This window comes from Peromyscus leucopus, chromosome 6 (assembly GCF_004664715.2).
Source record: "Peromyscus leucopus breed LL Stock chromosome 6, UCI_PerLeu_2.1, whole genome shotgun sequence".
Taxonomy (NCBI): Eukaryota; Metazoa; Chordata; class Mammalia; order Rodentia; family Cricetidae; genus Peromyscus; species Peromyscus leucopus.
In genome coordinates, this window is record NC_051068.1 from 126105372 (window position 1) to 126130898 (window position 25527).

The 25527-nt window shown below is 44.2% G+C and overlaps 1 protein-coding gene across 4 annotated transcripts in view; it reads right to left on the bottom strand.

Annotated features, from left to right (window-relative positions):
- LOC114702493 (serine/threonine-protein kinase TNNI3K) overlaps window positions 1-25527 on the bottom strand; it is a 273778-nt gene that overhangs the window by 58858 nt on the left and 189393 nt on the right. For 3 of the 4 annotated variants that reach the window (XM_028882930.2, XM_028882931.2, XM_028882932.2), the window contains exon 21: window positions 16048-16157. In XM_028882930.2, coding sequence (XP_028738763.1) covers window positions 16048-16157 — 110 coding nt within the window. Of the gene's footprint in view, window positions 1-7799; window positions 8025-16047; window positions 16158-25527 lie in introns of those variants that run through there. The other variant, XM_028882933.2, reaches the window with a different exon arrangement.

Genomic DNA, 25527 nt, shown 5'->3' on the forward strand with positions numbered 1-25527 from the left:
TGGTCAGTGCTGGAAACAGACACTATGGATGTGCTCCCATCCCATAAGCAGGCTTCTCCATCACTCTGCTTTGTGATGTGTGTGTGAGATGTCAGAGCTGGCACCTGCCCTGCACCGTTGCGCTTTCCTGTATCCTTGCACCCAGGATGCCACCCATGTGGGGCTAGACTTCATGGCCACAGAGTCAGAGAGGGACTGGAGAGTGTTTGTGTCTCCTTGCAGATGACAGAAATCAGAGCGTTCTCAGTGAAAGTCTGAAATCCCCAAAGCACTGGGTACCCAACAAACAAAGAACTCCCCCAGCTCCTCTCAGACAAGATGGTGAGAGAGACAAAATGCCAAACTGGCCAGAATTAATAGAATTTAAATAATCAATAGCACATGCTTTAGAAAGTGCCCCGATTTAAGCTTCTGTGTGCTGCCGAGAGAAGCAATTCTTCCAAGAGAAGGCACTCTGAGCTGCCTTTGTCTTTTACATTTTTATCTCTTTGTTTCAACCATGCAGTCTGAATTTCCCAGGGGAACTGGGATTTGCTTCCTCCGTGGCTGGTGGTTCTAATATCACCTTCAGACCTCCTGGGGACAATGGGCTCCTTCATTCTCATGATACTGTCATCTGCAGTCAAAACAACTTTAGCATGATAAAGATGTGTTACAATAACTCCTGATTACAATGCATTTTTATTGAGTTAAAATGCTTTGCTTTCTAATGACAGAGCAGTGATGGCTCAGAGGTGATTATGGGAAGGGATTTAACAGTTGGAAGCCCTGAGTACCACCTGTCATCACAGGATGGACTGATATCAGACAGGAGGCCAAGATGGCCTCTACTATAATGAGGACCCTGCTGACAGATCCTCCAGCTGTCTGGAGAGACTCTAGATCTGATCAAGTTGACATCTGATCAAGTTAGCCTGAAGCAGAAAAAAGAAAAAAGGAAAGAAAGAAAGAAAAAAGAAGCTGAGTTCACCGAGTTCCTCCCCACTCCCCACACCTTTTTGCGGGAGGGTAAAAGAAATAATTGACTTTCTGGCATAAATATGCATTGTTGACAAATGCTGATTCGGAGCTGTATCAGGCAGCTCGGAGGTTGGGGTGGAGGTCCACAGGGACGGTATTGCTGGCCCAGGTCAGGCTCAACCTCCGAGGGAGGCCTGAAAAGTGTGGGTGAACCCCCAAACAGTGAAGTCCACACACCGAGGAACACATGGGTTTATTTTCCTTCAATGAGCGTATTCCAGAGACAGGAGCGGGTAAAATCCACCATTCCTCAAACTTGCAATCGTTTCCATTTAGCTTCTTGCCCCGCAGGTGACAAATCTCCCTCTGTTCTTCACCCCGTGCACGCACCTATCTCTAGCTTGTGTTTTCTTCCCCACAGCGGCCCCTGAGACCACCAGGGTCCTAATCCTTATGGACGGACACCTCTCCTCCGTAGAGAGTGCCAACCTGACTCTCCTGGTTAACCTGGCCCTGCTCTCTCTGAGCAGAAATGCTATCTACGGAATTCAGGAAGGTTCCCTGCATGCTCTCACCAAGCTGCAGACCTTGTCACTGAGCCACAACCGCATCCCCAGTTCTTCTCTGTCTGACCACACCTTCAGCAAGCTGAGAAGCCTGCAGATCCTGGTGCTGAGCAACAACGCCCTGCGCACCCTGAGAGCAGCCTGGTTCCGGAACACCAAGGCCCTGCGCCGACTCCTGCTGGATGGAAATCAGATCACCAACCTCACACAGAGTTCTTTTAGAGGCGCGAACCTCCACAGACTCAGGCATCTGGACTTATCCAACAATTTCATTTCCTTCATTGAGAAGGATGCCTTTCGGCCCCTGCCCCAACTGCAGGAAGTGGACCTTTCTAGAAACATGTTGGCTCACATGCCGGACGCCTTCACCCCGCTGAAGCAGCTGAGCGTCCTGAGCTTGGAGGGGAACCAGTGGAGCTGCACCTGCGACCTCTACCCGCTGGCCCGCTTTTTAAGAAATTTCGTGAAGTCTCCAGTTCGCATACTCTATAATACGAAGGACTTAAACTGTCAGGTATCCCTGCCAGCTGAGGCCGCTGCGAAGAGCATGCTGAGGCTGTCTGAGACCAACTGTGACTCCAAGAGTCACAACCTCACTCTGGCTCTAAAGGACAGGCGTGGCCTCCTCCCAGGGCAGGACGTGGCTCTGATGACTGTGCTGGGCTTTGCAGGTATACCAGGGGAACGAAGCCCCCTTCTTTACCCCTCTAGTGCATGTTCTTGGCGTGCGTGAGTCCTCTCCACAGCAGCCGCGGAGAGCCTCCGGCAGGTTGTGGAAGGGAGAGGTTGGTGAAGAGAGGTCAGTAGACCCGGTACAGGCTGCAAGCACTTCCTGGTTAACAAGAGCAGTGCAAGACGGAGATGGGGCCTGAGAACGAAGGACTCCGGTCCGGGTGCAACTAGTATACTCTGGAATGACTAACTTAACTTGTTACTTAGACTTCCTTTTATCATGACTGTGACACAAGATTAATTTCTCTGTTTCAGTAACCACTCGCCACACAGTACTGGTGTGTTTGCTAGGACCCTAAGAAAAAGTTCAAAGACCTGGTGAGCAGTAGACTCTTCCCTTCACTCACATCTATGCATCTTCCCTCTCTGTAAAAGTCACCAATGGGGACAGGAGAGATAGCTCGGTCTGTAAAGACACGTGCTTCCAAGTCTGATGGCCTGTCTCCAGGACCCACACAGTGCAGAGAGACAACTCCTGTGATGTCTGACGGCTACACGAATGTCCACGGCATACTCACCACCCAAATATCCTCTCTCTCTCTCTCTCTCTCTCTCTCTCTCTCTCTCTCTCTCTCTCTCCTCTGTGTGTGTGAAAAATAAATATTTATAATTTTAAACTCAGCATTACCCATGAGTATGGAATTTTCAAAGGCTAAAGATGTGAGCATATACAGAGCCTGTGGGCTGCAGTCACCGAGTCACTCAGCATATGACTGCAGATCTGAACCCTGTCTCCCCTCGACAAGCTGTGTGCCTCAGAGCAAGCGACGTGCACAATGTGCCTCTGTTTTCTATTTTGCTGGAGGGCTTTGTATTCTTTGAGGACTTGTATTTTTCCATCTCTTTCATACACTTGTTCCAGGCCAACAAAGGGGTAGATATTCAATTTTTAAGAGTAATAGAATTTTAAAATGCACTGGCCACCATATCGTGCCAGATGAATGATGTACAGTACTGACATTAATTGAAATTTCCTGAGTGATTTATCTCTCTGTGTTGTTTAGAATGATCTCAATGCACAGGGTAATGAGGAGCATGTGTGTCTGTGCTTCTGATTGTGTATGTGGGCACATGCACATGCATCTCTCTGTGTGTCTATGTGTCTATCTGTGTGTTTCTAATTCTCTCTCTCTCTCTGTTTGTGTGTATGTGTCTATGTCTGTGACTGGGTGTGTGTGCATCCCTCTGAGTGTGCCTGTGTATATGTCTCTTCGTTTGTTTGTGATTGCACACACATGATGCTCTCTATCTGTAGGACAGAGGCTCACCAATGGTGCCCAAGACTGCGTGGTGGATTCTTTGCTGTAAACCATTATTGAGAAGAGGTTCCGGGTGAATGAATGGACACCAGCTCGCTGACTCCTGGTTGTGTTTCTAATGGAAACTAGCCGATACAGTGACCACCCAGGAGCCATCGAACTCCCTCAAAAGGGAATCCAAACTTCCCAGAAAAACCAGTTCCTTTGACATCTGTGTAACAACATCAGTCATTTAAAATTCAAAGAAATTTACTACAAATGACAAAAGCATCCCAGTAGCAGCAAATTTTCTGATGTGCCCTGGTACCCAGTGGATAATTGACATGTACTCCAGAGAAAACCCAGGCAGCTGAACAGCCAAGTAACAGGCCACACAGCATGAAGCAGGCGTGTTCATGGCAGCTCCTGTACAGCTTCCTACTTTCCAACGAGTGTTCTCAACCTTAAAGAGGAAGGGATCCCGTGAACATTTGCCAGTCTTCTGCCTATAATGAGTTTCAACACACCAGCTCTGTAGGGCACCGTTTGGGCGATATCACAACACAATATCTCTTACAACTATTTTTAGAACGAGACACTTAGAGATGTGTTTTGTAAGGGAACAGCTCTTTATCTATATAGATGGGCATAGGTTCTAAAAGATTCCAAAATCTTTTTAAAATAACAGGAAGCTTAAAATATATGGGTCAATTCTGGCTCAGAAGCTCTAAAATTCTCAAGAAAGGTGTCCAAACAGATTTGGGGGTCCCCTGTCTCTGACTGCCACTAATAATGTATTATTGGCATCTGACTGGCTTTTCCATGGGTTCTGGGGGTGTCTGACCTCCAGTCCTCACACCTGCATGGCAGGGGCTTTATCCACAGAGTCCAGTTGGAGGATTTTTGCCAGAAATTTTTATTCTTTTTAACTTGTTCACACACACACACACACACACACACACACACACACACACACACACACCTCTATTCTTTCAAGTTCAAAAGTATGTGCTCATTAATAGTGTCATTGTGAAGATAATGAGGCACGTGCAGCCAACTGCTTAGTCTCAGCCACAGCTTTTATTTCAGAGTGAGGGACTGACTTGCCCAAAGTCACACAGCAAGAGCAGACCTCTCTGCCAGCCTGACCAGTACCAGGTCTTCCTTACCACAGATTAGATTCCTCACATCAGATTAGACAGTGAAGTGCTTCTGTTCTCAGAATGCTGAGAAGAATTCTTTCTGTTATAGTCAACAAATGTTCCTGCAGTACCACCCTTGTGCCTGAGTTTTGGGCTTTGGGGTAGGGTGGTGAGAAAGACGGCAAATTTCCTGTTTCTGCACAATCCTTAATTCTGGCAGAGGAGCACAAATGCAGAGCAGGCAAAATGCAGGCAGCATGGAAACCATAACCCACCGTATGGAACAGTGTCAGAATGTAAGGAACAAAGGAGGCATGCATGGTTGGCAGTTGGGGATGGGGCATGACTCAGAGATGGATTCACATATCTAGGTGGCTGGGAATGCCATCTGTCGAGGTGGCAAAAGTGAGGTAGACGTCAGAAGGACTTCATTCAGTGTTGCAAACTTGGGCCCCTTTTGCTTTTGCTCAGAGGTCAATCTATGTCTACCTAACACACAAAATGACATTACCAGGCCTCTGAAACTAGAAATCATCCCTTGTGGCTCACGGGAAATGCAGAATCCTTTTAAAAGATGAGGGAAAACAAAACAAAAAATGAAATAACCAAACAAAAACCAGAACAACACTGAGGACTTGGGAGGCACTGATTTAGATTTTAAAGGACAATTAAATCAAATAAGCAGAGAGAGACGATGCCACTAGAGTCACAGTGAACACAGCAAAGGTTGAAGTGTCCTTAAGACAAGTGAATGTTGGAAGCATCAAGCTTGGAGGAGGAGGAGGAGGAGGAGGAGGAGGAGAGGAGGAGGAGGAAGAGGAGGAGGATAGAGAGAAACTCGGGTAAGGGAGGAGCTTGATCTATCTGCTGGCTGGACGCCAGTTGTGATGAGTCGACAGTTCTGGGTGAAATGAGGCAGGGGCATGCGGGGTCAACTTGTCATTGAGGATTAGGGTTCTGAGACTTTCAGGGTGTCTAGCAGCTTTTATCTTCTTTTATTATTTATGACCATACAAAAAAGTAAACCAAGAATTAAAATGTCTTTTTCATAAACTAAAAATAATCCTTTTATGTTGAGTGAAGTGCAGTTTCTGAAAAAGCTCCACGTGTTGTTATAATTGTTATAAATAATGTCTTGTGTATGTGTGTGTTGCGGTGCAGGTCTGTCATGTGTGCACAGCTGTGCGAACATGGAGGCTGCAGGGTTTCTCCCTGAGCCTGGAGCTAGCCTGGCAGCCAGCCAGCCACAGTGATCTGTCCGTCTCTGCCCCTCATAGCTCTGGTGTTGCAGTGTACGTGTGACCACACTCAGATTTTCTCCTGAGTGTTGGGGATTGAACGCAGGGAACCATCTCTCTGACCCTATAATATCATACAAACTGCAAAGTAGAATGAAGTCAATTAACACAGACTTTGTCTGGCTTGATGGTTTTTCTGTGGCGATGGATGCCTCCTATGCCTTCACATGTGGGAGAGTCACATTTCTCCCATGATGCTCTTCTAATGGTCTTTCTGTTTGTCACAGGAGTCGTTGGTCTCACATGTGCAGGGTTAGTCATATTTAACTGGAAACTCCAACAAGGCAGAGCAAATGAACGCACATCCAAAAACCTTTGTTGCAGAACCCTCAATGAATCCCCGTGTGCTCATGAAGAAGGAAATGGCCGTGCTGTGGGATGCTGTAACTGCCACTTAACTCGGGAAAATGAGACAGAGGTCATGTCCTATGTGGGCCTCAGAAAGGAAATGCCACTTAGACAGGAGAAGAGGCATCAAGCAATGCTGGCCTCCACATCCACGGCCCTGGACACATCATTCAGAAAACTGAAGGGGAGAGACCATGGCCCAGACAGGGCTTGCTCTCGCCTGGGCGAGGCGCTGCTGCCGGCAAGATGCTTGGGGTCTTCTGGGAATAAGAAAGCTCTTCATGATGCAAGCTCAGTTACAAGACGTCTGCAGACAGATGAAAAGCTAAGCAACTCAAAACACGGAGAAGGCCAGGCTCAAATCCTGCTGCAACACGGAACGAGAAAAATAGGTGAGCTTGTCTGTTAGAAAATCCCACTGTGCTTAGTTTTTCAGAAGAAGGAAACTTTTTTCAATTTCTCCAGCAGAGACGTGCTATAAAATTCACTGTAGTCTTTTCTTCCTTTTCTGAAGATAAAAGGTACTGGGAGTGTGTGTGTGTGTGTGTGTGTGTGTGTGTGTGTGTGTGTGTGTGTAAACATGCACATGTACATGTCTGAGCACCTGCGTGTGTATGCATGTTCCTGTGTTAGCCGATGTGTCTCTATGAGGGGGAGTGTGGTTCCTGTGTATGTAGTGAGTGTGAATCTCTCTGTCTGAGTTCATTTCAGTATGTGCATCTGGGTGAGTTGTTGGTGCTGCCTCCTCATCCTTGAACTGAGCATTCCTCCCCTACCTAAATAATAAATTTTGAGGCCCAATACCTAAGGATAGTTAAAAAAAGGAAAGAGAAGAAGCCTCTTCAACAGTATTGCTAAGATGTATGAGAGGGTGTGTACCAGCTTTCATCCCAACGTCCCCTGAGCTCTGACGTAGATCTGCAGTAAACAGCCTTCCCAGAGCACAGCACTTGAGAAGAACGACCTCTTAATGCCAGTGATTCATTTCAGGAATGGTGTCAAGAAACATACTTCGCTTGCTGAGCTGTCAAGGATGATAACTTCTCAGTTCTGGGAAAGTCAGGGCTTAATTCATTGTCCCACGTTGGGAGCCCAGTGAACCTGGCCGTGACACCCACCTGCTGTCCAAGGGCGATGCCAGTACTTACGTGGAGGCAATGAATCAAGTTTCTTTCTTTCCTTCCTGAGTCCGGGGCAATGCTTCTGAGCCCTGCAGTGCAAGCTTACACAGCTGCTCGGGAAGGGGCTCTGCCACTTATTTCAACTGGTTTGGAAGAAGCAAGGTTTTCTATTGGAAAATGAATGACAGAGGAACCATGGGAAGCACTTACTGTGGGGATCTGGCCCTAAGGCTGGATTTGGGCACCACGGGATAAGAATGAAACTATATTTTATTTCCTATGTGGCATAAGGCAGGACGTGAGTTTATCTGACTGGATTTCTTGCTGGTTCCTTGGGGCTGATGGTTTGATTCCAGACAAAGATGGCCAAGAAAAAAACAGCTGCCATAGAAATCAGAAAAGATTGGTTTTACTTTATAAGAAGTAAAGGCTTAGCGTTTTCATTTCCTTTAGCGTTTGGCAGTATCCAAAGCCTCGCTTTGTCTGTCTGTGGGGAAGTTCCACACACAAGGGGATGTGGCTGGTTGACCCTCTGTAGCACTGGCTCCTGGCTCCTTTGGGAACACTGGTCTGTCACATGACGGTGACCTTGAGGAGACACCTGCAGTTCTGCAGCATCCTGGGGTGGGAGGGAAGAATTCAAGGGAACAGTCAAGGTCATACTTGGTCCTGTAGAAAAGTCTGGGTTTATGCCTTTAGCATGGGACTTAGGAACAGACCCCTGGGGGTAGAAAAGGTGCTAGAAACCATCTAGTTCTTACCTTCAGTTTCTAGAACTCTCTGAGAATCTTATAAAGACCATCAACTCTTTCCCTGTACAATCTTTACACTCACATACAGTTCCCATTTAATCCAGCCTTCTCACACCAGCGTATTTCTCATGGTCACCCACAAGGTAAGCCTTAGGGTAGGTATGGTGACATTCTAGCCCAGGGCTTATTTTACCTCTTCCTTTGCCCTAATAAATGGAAGCTTTTTTCATTTCTTTCTTTTTCTAAATAAAACAATTCCATGAAGTAAGTGGAAGCAGGCTTGTGAGGCATAATTCTATTTATTGTGGATAAGAGTCAGATAGACTGATCCAAGTCCTGATGTGTAACTGGGAAAAACATCAAGCATCTAAGTGCACCTCTTGCCCTTAAAAGCCCTGAGAACCGCTCTTCTGCAGTAGACCATGGCTCTTGTTACTATCAAATGAGATAATAAATGTATAATATTTAGCACATTAACTAGTTTTTCTTATGAACACAACTAATATTAGGTTTTCATTGATATGATTGAATGTGTATTATTAATAGTATATTTACCTATATCATTTAAAAGTCACAGACAGATACTGCTCCCAGGCAATGTACAAAATCACCTACTTACTAATAAATCTTTAGTGGATATTGCATTAAGTTGCTGGAAATAAAATAAGATATGGCTTTCTGCCTATAGTAAGGCAACAAATTTTTATTTTTGTGCTGTCTTTGTTACTCTGAGGCCTGAACATTGCTTCATATTTTATATAGATTTTCCAAATTTGTATTCTAAAATGGAAAATGAATAAGAAAGAAACTTACTATGCCACTTGAAAGGGGTTCAGATGTCATTCATCTTTAAGGTAACCATGACTAAATCTAAATATGAGTTAATATGAATGTCATTTATTTCCTAATACCACAGTGTCTAAGTCAGCGTTAGTTGACTGACAGGTGGCTACAAAGAACACCACTGCTAACACATCAAATAGCCAAGGGTCCTCTTTTGTGTTGGCAGAAAATTAGGAAGTACTCAGGAATTATAATAATTAAAGAATCATATCACAATTTTCATAAGGTTTGAGGCTTCTGGTTGATTGGGATACTACAACTATGCCCAGTGGTAAATTCCTGCATTTATTGTTCAGCAGATATGAGCAGCAGCGACACATTTAGAAGCAGATATGCGACATCCTCAGCTTTGGCAAGAGAGAGTCTTGGGAAGCATTTAACAGACAAATCATGGCAGCCTCCAATGGGAAAAGGAGACAATGCTTCACAGCCACCTGGACAGAGATTTTTCATCACCAGCCCATCCTCTAAGCCATGGGAGCCAGAGGAATGTGCTGTGGGCAGGATCTCCCGCACACATAGAGTGGGATATGATGATCATTGTGGCCTCTTAAAGCAGAACAAGCCTATGGATTTTCATCCCAACACTTCCTTTACCTGCAAATATGTGTCCTGGCATGAATTTCAGGATTATATGAAAGAGAAGAAACCAGATCACAGAGAGCACGCGAAATCTGAGAAAGAGCAAATCCAAATTAACAGAGCAATAAAAAAATTCCTCAGGAGTCGGGAGAACAAAGACAAATCGAAGTTGTCAGCAAAAATCAAGAAGGCATATTCTACAAAGAGGGTTAAAGTCCATGATCCTGATTTAGTTGGGGGAAACAGGTTGGCAATGTCAGCAAAAACACCAGCTTCCGGAGACAGCTAGAGAGTGAAAATCACCACCCGACTTCTTTGGATCTCAAAAACTGTGCCAGCCTGGAGGAGGTCAAGGAATCAAGAGAATGGTTTCCAGAGCAACAGCTTTTGAAAAAGAGGAGACTCAAGCAATCCCATCCAAGTGAGAAAGTAAAAGGAAGGAACTTAAGGATAAAGTTAGATCTGCACCCCTTTGGAAAAGCTAGGGTCCACCCGGAAGAGTCCCCACAAGAACTCCCAAAATACATAAACAAACAGGATTACCTCCCAAGAAGCTAGCCAGAACTTCTGAGAGAAAATTCAGAGCAGCACCCTTGCCTTCTGTCAGTTCTCAGCTGCCAGATAGGAGCAGTCATGCTAAACTCACTTGTTCAAAGATGCCACTGGAAAGTGCCCCACAGCAGACCCCTCACCAGGAAAGAAATGGCCTCCACAGAGCTGACAGCTCGTCCGTAGGCAATCTGGGCTCTGTGCGGAGTGGCTGCTGCCCAGCGGACCACAATCCTAATGGAAGCTCACCAACAGTGCTTCAACCTATAACCAGGGTTCCCGAGGAACAGTGCTCACTCCCTCTCTTCTCACCTGCACAAACAGAAAATGCCACCCAGCTGCAAAGAGAAGCTATGGGTCCCTCCCCAGCCCATTTGGGAAATGTAGAGAATAGAGTTTTATCATCTCAACACTCTAAGGGAGCTACTGACCATGTGATCATGGTGTCGACTCAATACACAGACCAGGACAAATTAAAGACCAATGAGCTAAACCAATTTACTTTGTCCCTCAGTGACCAGGTAGTCAACACCTTCAGCAGGGGTCACAGTTTAGGTAATAATCAAACTTTACAGCAGGAAGAGCAAAAATTAAGCTACCAACAGCTTGGAAGTGAAGAAAAACCATTAGTGAGAAATCCAAAATATTACATGAAAGTGTGGAAAGTTGTATTATGGATGGGGAAGGAACTGATGGAGGAAACAAGATTCTTCCATGCGTAGAGGATTGTGACTCCTCTCCCACTGCCTGGACACAACCCCACAATAACCTGCCATTTGTGGTGCCACATTCTATTCCACACCCAAAAGGAACGGAACTTCTCAAGGAGGTCTGCTCACCTCCCACTAGAAGCCAGGCCCTTGACCAGTTACACAACATCAGCAAAGGTGGAACTGGCGCCAACAGTGCAACCCTCAGAGACAATCACGGGAAAGCGCCGGGGACACAGGCAGTGGGCAAAGAACAGAGACAAGCACTTGATGAGAGAAAGGCAAATTCTAGTGCAGTGAGCTGGGAGACACAACTGGCTACCACAGATGAAAGGCGGCAGCCATGGGAAGGCGAGTGGAAGGAGACACTTGTAGTGTGCTATCCCGGGCCGGACAAGGAGATAGTTTCCATTAAAGACTTGAGTAAAGCCAAAACCATCATGCTGCAGAGTGAGGCAGATCCTCACACTCTCAACCCTGGAGACAACCGACCAGACGTCAGTGCCCACAGAGACTATGCTGGCACAGTGGGCATGCCACGAGCTTCTTACCATTCTGGGGAGTTGAATATCACTCATTTTGAGGCAGAAAACGGGGTGCCTCTAATTCCTCACAGAGAAAATGGAACTGAAAACTCTGCTTGCCAACCTGCATCACACCCACCTTCTACTGAGGACTCTATTCCACCACTTTTAGAAGCTGAGTAGAGAGTCAGAGACAGCAAACTGCATAACATGCCTTTTCTGCTTAAGCTGTCTTCTGAAGGATCAAAAACACCCCTAGCCTTTGTGTATGCTGAACACACACTGTTTAGGGCATAAATCCTCAGTAATTCTTCATTTCCAGTGTAATAGAAGTTCATAGTCTGTTACAGCACAAAAATGGAAGCTGGAGCCAGGAGCGTGCTCTCCATGGTTGAGTGAGCAGACTCCTTCAAGGAATGGGACGATGAAAACCTTTGCCTCCTCTTGGAAAATCAACTGAAGATTTAAAAAGCCTCAAATGAATGAAAGATTCAACATGAAAAGGACATTTTGTATGTGATGTATATTTTATGGAAATTATTATGCATGTCTCAATTAGTGCTATTACAATTTTGCTTTCTACACCGATGATTATATATTCACGTGTGCCTGATCAGTGTTCCTAATTAGGTGTAATGAAAATTCAGCCATGTTTGTTAATTGTACTGCATAGTGGTAAATTTTACCCATTTGTAATTTCTCTGTCGATAATTTTCTTAGATCTTAAGTAGAAGCCTTTAAAAATCTCCTATTCGTCTAAGAGAAGAAAATTGAGGATTTCCAAGCCAACTGTGAAATTTGAAAAATCCTGAAAGTCCAGAAGAGGGCAATCTCATCTCCCTTCCTTTCAGAAAGGTGAACAGGTTTCAAAAGCGACACAATGGCTCAAGAACAAAAGGAATTTTAACGAGCTTTATTGCCAATTGTTATTAATATAAGGCTTTGAAAGCCAAATAACCCATTAACAGGAATCTTTGGAGGTTTGCTCTCTCTAGTTGAGCTTGCCACTGCTGTTTGCTGAGAGCACCCCTTCTTGCACAGAGAACCAAATGTGCTTACAAATACTGGATTTAAAAGCAATGGTGAATAAACCTCTTTACTGGCAGTCACATTTACCTGAAAACTGCAGGTCTAGTCAGGCAATTTATACTGATACCCAGTAAGACATGCAGCCTATGCACTCACAGAATGGAAGACAATACTTCACACTGCCTGGTGGGGGTAGGGGGAGTCCGCAGAAACAAGCGTTCTCGTTTCCATCTTTGTATCTGTCCCAGACTTTTTAGCCATATTTGATATTTATAATATCAAATAACAGATTCCTTGGACATTGCAAACACTGGTGCTCCTCTTCTATTTCCTGCATGGCGCTGACAGCAAATGATGAACCATTCTCATTTTGAAAGTCCCTCACCCCTTCCTCTGTCTTGCCGAGTGTCAGACAACTCTGGCTCAGTCTTCGCCCTGTCTGTTTTCATTTGGCCTCTCTACCTGGGCTTGACTCCCACGTCACCCTCCTCTCTCCTGATACCACTTCATTGTGGGGAGTACCTCTGAGGTGAGAGCAACGTCTGCCTTCCTGTACGGTCGATTTCTTCTGTTCTGACTGACAGATGGGGTGATGTTTTTGTTTCTCTCTCTATCTCTCAGTTTCTCAATGTTTGGAAAGTGCTGTCTCTGTAATGAAGGGTCCTTTGCCTCTGTTCTCTCTCCTCGTCACCACCAGTGTTCCAGCTATGCAGGGGCTAAGCCTCCCCTTCCTCACTGGCTGCCTCTCAGAAGGCAGCAGAGATGCCCCCTGCACACACACTGTCCTTTCTTCCTTAGGGTGCTTCCTTTACAATAGACCTCAGGTTTATGTGAGTCCCCTGGGTCTCCATGGCAACCGCACAGGTGCCAGTTATAATCAACTGGATCACAGTGCCAGCAGCCCCTGGGCTGTTCTGATCTGAGAACATTTCTTCAGTTTTCATGCTTTAGTTTGTCTCTACTGGGCATGTGTTGCTAGGGGGCTTGTTGGATGTGCAGTTTCAGGTTCCATACCAGGGATGCTCTTTCTGCAGGGTGAGGATGGCGCCCGAGAATCTCTGCTTCCACACACACACCACGTAGAGTGAATAGTATGCTGCCCACACAGTCAAAGATAATTCAAAAATTATTTCATGAACGGAGTTACACGTCAAGGTTTCAGTAAATGATGAGAAACCCTTTATACCTAAGAAATTTATTTCTAAAACAATTATTCTGGTTTATATTTCTTTTACCACTCTAGAGACAAAATTAAAATTATCTACAATTTCATGTATAAATTTATATTGCAGTTTCTGAGGCTTTCCAAAGTCTGACATTTACTATCTATGAAGCCTGCTTGGTCTACATCGCAAATTCTAGGCTAGCCATGATTACACAGAACTTGCCTTTGGGACAGGCACCAAGACTACACAGAGAAACCTTATTTTGAGAAAAACAAAACAAACAAACAAAACAAGACATACTTTCTTGTGCTTATGTTACTGACTAGAAATGCCTTAGTCTGGCTAGACACTTAAGCCAGTACCACGGCGTTTGGAATATTGGGGGTTTGGACTGTGTTATGAATTTTGAGAGAGTGTCTAGGGGTGACATTGAAGAAGTTGAGAGGGGTGAAGGGGGGAGTGGAAAAGATGTCGATACTCATGTCTGAAATTCTCAAGAAGTGAATGTGAAAATGAAGAAATGGGTGGGAGAACATGGTGTTAGTCTGTTACATCTAAAAATCTTTATCAAATGGTACCTGGCCTGGGGGTTTAACCTGTTAAACTAGCGAACACTTCATCTCTGTCCCCTACTTTCTGGAGTTGATTTGGTGTGCATTTTCATAGAGTTTTTTCTTCCTTAATCTTGACTTCCCTCAGCTCCATGGAGAGCCCTGCTCCACTGACTCCTCAGCCCCATCTCAGGTCAGAGTAAAGCAGGAACTTGATAAATTAATTGTTGAAGAAAAACAAAAATCAGAGTCTTGATCCCCGGTTCCCATCATCTTACTGCTCACCCTAACCATATGGTAAGGACCCTCTGGGCACTGTAAACACAATAGGAAAAGCAGACAATCATAGTCATGAGGCAGATGCCAGGGCCAAGGCAGGACCCAGCTGAGTGAAAGCCCAATATTACTAGCAAGTTGGTGTCTCTGCTATTCAAGGACACCTTGCCTCCATCTTCCTCCCTGAACCTACAGCCTGTATCTTGTGCTGATAAAATTCACTCCTTAGTAATACAACTTTTCCACTAAAGCAATTACCCCTGCGTGCACGCGCGCGATGTGCGTGCGCGCGAGCACACACACACACACACACACACACACACACACACACACACCACACGAAGCAAATAGATCTCTTTATTGATATTTCATGTGAAAACTTGGTACAACTCTCTTCCTACAGAGAGAAGGGAAATTTGGATAAGGCACTCTGTACATTTATCTCCAGATATTCCTTTAAGATCACATTGCAAAACCAGGAAAGGTCTCCTCAAACTATTTCAAGTCATGTAATTTTAATATAAAACTTTACAGACACCAGAATCTAGACACGGAATGGGAGGCACCAACATGAAGAATTCCTTCATTTACTCTACAGAGACTGTGTTTTTGAGCATTTCCAACCTGTGGTTCTGAGTGCTGCAGTTATAACAATGAACAAAACAAGACGGAACAAACCAAACAAACTCTGCTTTTACAGTGTTAACCTGCCAATATGAGACGATTCTAAATTCAGTACAGCACACGTCAGATTGAATGGTCAGAAGAAGAGGCTGTCCTCTGACACACTCAAACCACATCCTGTGCGAACTTCCACTTCTCTTCCAGAGGCTTCTATGGACATAGTGGATTGGGCAATGACTTTTGGGTGTTGCCTTAAAAAGGGCCAATCATACCTTTTCTTTCAAATGTCTAAAGCAGGGCTCACTCTGTCTGTCCTTCGGGGGTGCTTTCTGGAATAGTAACAGACTCACTTTGTCTGCTTTCTTGCCGAGAGGTTTAGGGAGAACAGCCAATCAAGGTTGTTGAAGAAAAGACAAGACCAGACGTGCTGTCCTGAACAATGAGAGTCTTCTAGTATTTACATATGGAGAGCTCAGAACAAGGTCCCCTGCCCTCTCAGAGAGACCCATGGTGTCTTGACCAAATCTGAGCAAGAGAGATCCATAGACACTGCTGTCTGCCAGTGTAAGCGAGACAGTGAAGACTCACCCTATCCTTTGAGAACACAGGGAACAAGAGCTGCTGTGGCTGGTGCTGCCAGATTCAGGCAGCAGCTGAAGACCTCGTCCCCTGGGCTCTCCTGCAGTCTTGCTTCATCATGTGAAAAGCCATCTTGAGTCCATCTTATGCCAAAGTCTTTTCTCTAGAAAAAGACTCAGTGTGGCTCAAGCTAATTAAACTGCAGCTGACATGGCCGTGTGTCACCTCTCAATCCCAGGTCTCTCTCTTCCTAAACAGCTGTGAGGAACAGCTCAAAACCAGAGAGGCAACACAGAAATCCAAACTGCTCAGTCCTCCCAGTCATTGGAGACACAGAGGGCAGGCCAGTCTCCCTACCATGCTCTTTCGACACACGCCGGACACAGATGTTAGAGCCACAGTCTGCGATGGGCTTTGGAACATCACACACTTTATAAGAGGAAACAAAGTCACTCACTTCAGGACATGCATTCCAGCCCCGCATCAGCAGAGATGAGATGGACTTGGGGATGGAGTAGCCGATGGGAGGTCTGATGTGGTGGTATGCCATGTCTGCCGCTGCAGCTGCTGCAAAACAAGGTTGTAAACTTCACTTTCTTATTCCAGAAATATTGAAAGAGACAAGGCTCATCCAAAGGCAACTTGCATGGGATTCGACAGGACCTCTGACCTATGAAGGAGAGGCGATAACTCACACTAAGTTTACCTTTCTTATTTCCCATCCATTCGACAGTTGGGTCTATGTAGTGAGCAGATAGAATTCATGGAGAAAGAAGGGAGCAAGCAGTTCAGGCTACCCAAAACACACAAATGTACACAACACTATAGGAAGTAGACTGGAGGCCAGACTGGACAAAATTCCAGTGTCAGGTCAGCAAGACAACTGACTGGGTGGGTAAAGGTGTCTGCACCAACCCTGACAACTGAGTTTGATTCCTGAGACCCACGGGGTGGGAAGAGAGAATTGCGTCCTGCAAGCCGCCCTATGACTTCCATGTGTGCTCCATCACATGCTCACATGCATCTTTGTTCACCTAAGTAAGTGTGATAATGATTTTCAAGGCTTCACAATGTCTTAAATACAAGGTTAATGCATTTATGTTATGCACCATGATGCATGGATTACCACTGGACTTTACATATCTGGGGACATCTATATTGCTTTAGAAAAATGTATATTAAGTTTAATTTTTTGTTTTTGTTTTGTTTTTCTTTTTTATTAAGCAATTTTTTATTTATTTTATATACCAATCACAGATCCCCCTCTTCCCTCCTCCCACCCCTCCAGCTTCCCCCATCCCAATCCACCCCGCCATTCCTCCTACAAGAATGTAAGGCCTCCTATGGGGAGTCAGCAGAGCCTGGTACATTAGAAGCAGGTCCAAGCCCCTCCCCCTGCCTCAGGGCTATGCAAAGTGTCCCACTAGAGGTAGTGGGCTCTAAGAAGCCCGCTCATGCACCAGGGATGAATCCTGATTCTATTGCCAGGGGGCCCTTAAGCAGATCAAGCTACACAACTGTCTTGCTTATGCAGAGGGCCTAGTCCAGTCCCATGGAGGCTCCACAGGTGTTGATCTAAATTTCATGAGTTCCCATTAGTTTGGTTTGGTTGTCTCTGTAGGTTCCCCCATCATGATCTTGATGTCCCTTGTTCATAGAATTCCTCTTCTCTCTCCTTAACTGGACTCCTGGAGCTCAGCCTGGTGTTTGGCTGTGGATCTCTGCATCTGCTTCCATCAGTTACTAGATGAAGGCTCTATGATGACAGTTAGGGTATTCACCATCTGACTACTGGGGTAAGCTGGTTCAGACATTCTCTCCACTATACTAGTAGTCTAAGCTGGGGTCATTCTTGTGGATTCCTGGGAACTTCCCTAGCAGCTGGTTTCTCCCTATCCCCGTGATGTCTCCCTCTATCACGTTTTGTTTTTCGAGACAGGGTTTCTCTTTGTAGCCTGGCTGTCTTGGAACTTGCTTCGTAGACCAGGCTGGCTTGGAACTCAGAGAGATCCAACTCCCTCTGTCTCTTGAGTGCTGGGATTAAAGGCATGTGCCACCACTGCCTGGTCAAATTTAAATATTATTATTGATATAGGAACATTAAGATTTTGCATTTTAATCCTGAAAAATTACTTGTTGGTTAACTGCATGAGGGCAGATCTCACCACTCTTAGAGTTGCTCATTGATGGAACCCCCTTGTTCTTCCTGGAAGCATGGCCTTCTAAATCCTGCTCATCTTAGACCCTGCACCATGGGGTTGTAGATTCCTGATTGCTCTGTATTTCTCTGTTGTAGAATATTATTTTAAGGTGTGTTACTATTGTTTATGTTGCATTTGTTTAACTTTGTTAAGCTGTGTTACTTTTCCTGTCTAAAACACCTCATTGTCTAATAAAGAGCTGAAGAGCCAATGGTGAGGCAGGAGAAAGGATAGGTGGGTCTGTCAGGTAGAGAAAATAAATAGAAGGAACATTCTGGAAGAAGAAGGAGCAAGAGAACAAGGAGAGGAGGATGCCACAGCCTAGCCACCCAGTCACACAGTCAGCCATGGAGTAGTAGTAAAAGTAAGACTTACAGAAGTAAGAACAGGAAAAGCTCAGAGGCAAAAGGTAGATTGTAGTGGGTAGCCATTCCAGCCTTGATCTGGAAGTTCCAACCCCCATTGAGGGTTTGGTAACTGTCACACCTACAAGGTGGGGCCAAGAGAGGACCCTGAAGGCCCGAGATCTGGATGCGCCAGCTCTCTTAGTCCTGGACCCTGGATGCTGGAGGTAGACCCAGCAGAGTTCTCCAGAGAACACCACCGGACTGCGCCACGCCCTTCCCCAGACTCTGTAAACTATCCATTCACTTGTAAGTTACCCTGTAGCATGAATCTTAAAAAGTCTTATTAATAAAAATCAAACCCGCCGGGCGGTGGTGGCGCACGCCTTTAATCCCAGCACTCGGGAGGCAGAGGCAGGCGGATCTCTGTGAGTTCGAGGCCAGCCTGGGCTACCAAGTGAGTTCCAGGAAAGGCACAAAGCTACACAAGAGAAACCCTGTCTCGAAAAACCAAAAAAAAAATAAATAAATAAATAAATAAATAAAATAAAATCAAACCCGAGGCCAGGTATTGGGGTAAATACTGGAAGATCAGAGAAGCAGAACAAGCCACAGCCACCTCACCTTGCCAGTTCCTCAGCTGATCCTGTTTCCTCAGACTGGGAGCTTCTGAGTCCTCATTCAGAATGAATCTCAGCTGAACTGCTGCTAGAAGCCTGAAAGCTTAACCAGCCCAAAGCTTCCAGTTTCTGGTTTTCATACCTTATATATCTTTCTGTTTTGTCATCATTCCCTGGGATTAAAGGCTCACTTATTGGGATTAAAGGCTTGTGTCACCATGCCTGGCTGTTTCCAATGTGGCCTTGAACTCACAGAGATCCAGAGGGATTTCTACCTCTGGAATGCTAGGATTAAAGGTGTGAGTGCCACCATTTTCTAGCCTTTATATCTAGAGGCTTTTCTGTTCTCTGATCCCAGATAAGTTTATTAGGGTGCACAATATTTTGGGGAACACAATACCACCACATTACCCCACAAAATAAACCTCCCTTTTAACTATGTGGAGTGGCCTTAATAATTTCACCAATAATAAATGGGATAATTTAAGTTAAGTAAAGCTAGAAAAAACCAAGCCAAGCTAAGGCCAGGCATTATAATTAAGAATAAGCCTCTGTGTGTGATTTATTTGGTAGCTGAGTGGCAGGCCCCCAAAAGAGTAAAAGAGAAAAAACAACCAACAACACTTCTCTCTTTTCAAGCACTGATTACCACACCCCCGGAAGGAAAGTGATTGGCTTTTTTCATTAAGTTTTTTTTTTTTTTTTTTTTTTTTTTTTTTTTTTTTTTTTTTTTTTTTTTTTTTGTTATCAAGCATCATGGTAGATATAGATATAAATTCAAGATCTCTCAACAGTCATTCAAAGCAGGTACTAATGTCTGAGCCCAGGATGAGTTTGTCATTCTTATCTTTAAGTAATACCTCATAGTTATTGAGAGCTTTTATTTCAGAGTATATCCTTTTTCTATACACACGATAATTGAAATGACAAATAACACAGGCTGCTCTGTTAGAGGCTTAAAGGTGCTCCACCCAGAGGCAGGGGGGACTTGCATGTCACTCTGCACTCTGGCTCTATGGTAATGCAGCATTGACTTATATCTCACTGGCTTTGAGATATAACTCTCAAATGACATCTTCTATATCAAACATCCACTGAAATCTGTGTATCCATCTAATTCCAGTAAAGTTACCCTCAAAGTAACTTAAATTAGTTGCTTTTTGGATTATTCTGGATCAAGACCCAGTTTTATCAATTGTAAAATTAATACTCATTCTTTGTAGAAATTGAGAAAATTAAGGAATTAGAAAATATATAATGTTATTATTAAAGAAGAAAACTATTCTACCCATATAATGAGTTAAACTGACCATAGCCATCTCATGCTGAGGCTTTTTTTTTCTTTTCTTTAAGATTCTGATATCAATTATAGAGAGCTATTGTCTGCTTCTTTGCTGTGAGTCTGGAAAATCAATTACAGGTGAATGATCTTTGTCAAAATATTTGTTAAACTATTTTGAGACTTTCTCCTCTTTTCCATCTATGATTGAGCCTATGTTGACATATGATTATGTAGTTCCTTTTTCGTAAATTAAAGCATTAAGCAATTAAGCATTTTCCATGTTATTAAAACTATGTGTTAACACATTTTAATGACTGCATTTACTGTGATTTACTTAATCACTTCTCAATTTCGGGTTATTTGAAATTATTCAAAGAATATTTTTAATGGGAATTTCTATATATTATAGATTAGACATTTATGGTATATTAAGGGGTGAAAATAGCTTGTCAAATGACATGAATACTTTTGAGACTAGCTCATATTAGTAAGCTATTTTCTAAATAGTTGTATTAACTAATGATCTCACTAGTGAGTGTAAAAGATTGTTATCACCACCACTGTGCCAGGGGAAAATCTCTTCAAAAGGCAGTGCTATAGCTCCTTGTTGTTTAGATTATTCTTATTTATCAAAGCATCTTTCCTAGCTCCTGTGGTAGGGTACTGGGAACCCCTTTATTGGTTATTCTGGACTGTTTTCAGTTCTCCCAGGGATTAAGTAACTCAGAGCCTCCAAGTCAACAGATTCTTACCACTAATTTTATGACTGCAGTCTGTTACCCAGTGACTGGATCATACTGACCCAGCACCAGGAAATGCACAGAAATCAGTCCAGTGAGCATGAACAGGTCTCCTGGTAGGTGGAGGAGGACTGTCCTCGGAACGGGTTAAACTGACGCCTGTCTCCTGCAACTGCTTTAGAAGTTCTTTCATATTCTGAGATCAAGCATGAGAATAAGTTATTTGCATCTGGTAGTGTGTCTGAAAAGCCCATTTTGATGAGTGATTTTTGTTTCTTCACTGTTGAAAGCAGATTCTGAAAGCCTTTGGAGTTCCCTCTGCTCTACCCTTGGTCATGAGGGTACTCATTATCACCTCCACTTGAATGTCCACACTGTAGCTCCAGGGAGGTTGTAGAAGCGCAAGTTGCCATTTTTAGATGGTCGTTCAGTCTTGCCTGTGGTCAGACTGCTCTGACAGCTGGGAAGTCTCCTGGTACTCAGATCCAGGAAGTGACTGTCAGCCTATTCATCAAATACATTTTTTATTGTTACAGAAAATATGTTAAATGATTTATGAAAATGTTGGTTTCTGCTTTTGAAAAGAAAACTTTGCCATTTAAAGAGAATAAGTCCAAATTTTAAAACAGAAGCAACAATTAACTGTGCAAGTATTTTTAAAATTCTACTCTCAGTAAATGAATTTATTGGAATATAACTAGCATGCACTGTATAGAGCTGGCTCCCAGACCTCTCTGCAGTGATGAGATGTCCTTCTGCACTGTACAGAGATGCCCACTGGATCTCTCTGCAGTGATGAGATGTCCTTCTGCACTGTACAGAGATGCCCACTTCATCTCTCTGCAGTGATGAGATGTCCTTCTGCACTGTACAGAGATGCCTACTGGATCTCTCTGCAGTGATGGGGATGTCCTTCTGCACTGTTCAATATGTAAGCAGTAGACTGTTGGACACTCACAATATGGAAATGTAAACTGAGAAACTGAATTTTTAATTTGTATAGTTTCAATTAATACAGTTTTTAAATAGCCATACTCAGTTGTCTCCATATTGAACAGCACTATTCTAGAAAATAGTTTTTCTGACTCACATTATCTTGAGCAATGAGATTTAAACATACTATTATAAGTCAGCCCTAAGGGTCTCTTCTACCAAAGAGCCAATTAGAGGTCTTGAATTGTTCTATGTCTATCAACACCTGCTCAAGATAGAGAAAACGGTCATTAGTGTCATCTCTGAAAAACAGGTCACATACACCCAGTGACAACCCTCTCTTTTCCATAATTCCTATATCAAAAAGTACTTATGGGCCTGTTGAGATCACTCGGGTGGTAAAAGCTCTTGCCACACAACCCCGATGACAAGTTCAAATGCCAGAACCTAGAATGGAAAGACAAAGCTGGTTCCATGAAGTTGTCCTGTTCTCCACACAGCTGCCAGTGCTACCCTCTTGCATCCATACTCGTACACAGGATAGTAGTAAATTAAAAAGTCAAAAGGCATTGAATAGTCTATGCAACTGTAAGTCCAAGTGGAAATCTGGTATATTATTTTCAATAAAGTGTGGTGAGCAAATGGGTCATTAAGAAATTAATCACTGCAATCTCTGATGCCTTCATGTTTAAGTTCTACAGCATGGCTTGTCTTGCTGACCTGCTTCTCTTTTGTGGAATCTTTTGTTCTGGATGTTGGCATAGGTGTGCTCTGTCTTGCATCCTTCCTGGACACTCCTCAGCCCCCACTACTGAGCTGCCTGGTTATTTACCTGCGTCTGCACCGCGGTCATGAACCTGTTGAGGTCAGGGCGTGTCAGCAGAGCATAGTGTAGAAACTGGCAAAAAACAAGCGTTCAAAAAGATACCGACTGAGCGGACAGAGATGTGATGAGCCAGAGTGACACCAGCAGTGCTTAGTTCAGCTTTACTGGACTCCTCAGCATCCCATGAATGAGTGAAATGGTGGACTAATGTTAACTGTTATTAAACTCATTATTATGCTTCAGAAGAAAACCCAATGCCCAGCATCCGGAGGCATTGTGAGATGGATATTTTGTCCAGTGGGCTATTAAATTACAGCATAGAATTGTTGAGACCTCGTGGCAAACTCATTCAATAATCTTTTGATGAAGGCATCTGCAAACAAGCATCACGGCCTGTGAAGAAATGCCCTTCGTGGAGAATTGGAGGCCAGACTCTGAGGCTGGCTTTGTTCTAAACTCCCTGGGAGAGCCAATTAAGCAGTTTGTCTCAGCAAGTAATAATTTTCCTAAGCATGAGTTTCAGCGGGAAGAGCCAGTTTGATGGTGACAATTATGGGCTCAGGGCCTGGGCTGTGTCCTCACTACAATGTGACATCAATGCCTGCCCTAACAGAACCCAAAGCACAGGATTTAGTCCTCCCTGACACATATCTGAAACACCCAGCATGATGTTGACTCCTGATAAGTGTTAACAGCCACTGTTATTGAGAACAACAAATCTAAGAGTTCAGCAATCCTTTGTAATCTGAACCTGGAAGGCGAGATGTTAAAACACCACTGGCTGTTTATTGCTTTATTTAGATCATCAGGGGTCTGAGGTCTTTTTAAGGTTGTCTTTGGGTAGAGAAAGTCAAACGTTACAGTGAGTTACTGCAAATTTGAAGGCTACCAATTGCCTTCTCTGCATCAGTTCCAGCTCATGATGCAGCATGATCCTGGGGCAAGAGTGGCATCACAGCTCTCCACAATAAATGAATCATCCATTTCTTACACATACTTAATTATGTACTGGATTCTGAGCTCCTAAGTAATCCCTCACTGGCTTATTTTGTAAAATTAGAAAAAAAAAAAATTCCTGTTGTAAGGAGAAAAAAGAGGTCCAGGGAAGGATCTCTTGTGTGAACACGGTGGACCTTAGTGCAAATCCCCAGCACCATGTAGAAGCTGCACATAGTCACACATGCTTGCAGTTCCAGGATTGGGTAGGGCAGGGACAGGCAGATCTCAGGAACTTGCCTGTCACCCAATCTAGTAAAATGGTGAGCTTTAGTTGCAGTGAGAGAGACCCTGTATCAAAAAATGGTGGAGAATTGTCAAGGAAGACACCCCAGGTCTTCTTCTGTCCTCCATGCACTTGTATACAACACATAAATACACACACCACACACTACACCATACACACACACATGCATGCCACACACACACTGCCCCCTCACATACACATGCATATACACACCACACACCACATACACACCAAACACACCTCACAAACACACATGCATGCACACACAGACAGTACACATACCCCATACACACATGCATGCACACAACGCACACAATGCATGTACACACATACCACACATACACACATGCATGCACATACTATACACACCATACACACACACCACACACACATGAATGCACACACACATACATGTACATGCAAACACCACACATTGTACACACATCACACACACATCACACATACACACACAGATGCATGCACACACCACACACACACATGTATGCACTCACCACATACACACCACACACACACATGCATGCACACACCACACACACGTATACACTCACCACATACACACCACAACACAGATGCATGCACACACCACACACACATGTATGCACTCACCACATACACACCACACACACATGCATGCACACACACACACACATGTATGCACTCACCACAACACACACACACACATGCACACACACACACACACACACACACACACACACACACACGCACGCATGCGCGCGCGCGCACACACACACACACACACACACATACACATCACACACACACAGATGCATGCACACACCACATACACATGTATGCACTCACCACATACACACCACACACACACACACACACACACACACACACACACACGCATGCACATAGCATACACACATACACACATACACACACACAATGGGGTATAGGAGAAAAAATAAAGTAAAAGTAAGTATCTGTCAGCATTGACCAAGAAAAAGCTTATAGAACATCTTACATTTTGATTGTGTGCATGTGCTCCTCAAAGTGCAGCTCGTTGCACACCATTGATTCTAAGGCTATAGTCAAGGCAGCAGTGTCCTGCAACTCCAGGAAGAGCCAGGACACACCCTGTGTTAAAGTGGCACTGCCTGTCGACCTCTGGCTAGAGTGGGCAGGACTGCAGTGTACATCCGAGTCAGAGTTTGCTGCAAAGAGACACCATGACAGTAGCAATTCTCATAAAGAAAACATTCAACTGGGGCTGGCTTACAGTTCAGAGGTTTAGTCCATTATCGTCATGGTAGGACATGGTTGAGTGTAGGCAGACATGGTGCTGGAGAAGGAGCTGAGAGTTCTTACATCTTGATCCACAGGCAGCAGAAGGAGACTGTGTCCCACACTGAGCACAGCTTGAGCATCTGAGACCTCAAGCCTGCGCCCACAGTGACACACTTCCTCCAACAAAGCCACACCTCCCAATAGTGCCACTCCCTGTGGGCCAATCATTCAAATACACAATTCTTTGGGGCTATTTCTATTCAAACCACAACAGCCACTAAGCATGCATTAATTTGTTATTTATTATTTATTTATTTATTTATTTATTTATTTATTTATTATGTATACAGTGTTCTGCTGCATGTATACCTGTGTGCCAGGAGAGTGCACCAGATCACATTATAGATGGCTGTGAGCCACCATGTGGTGCTGGGAATTGAACTTAGACCTCTGGAAGAGTAGCCAGTGCTCTT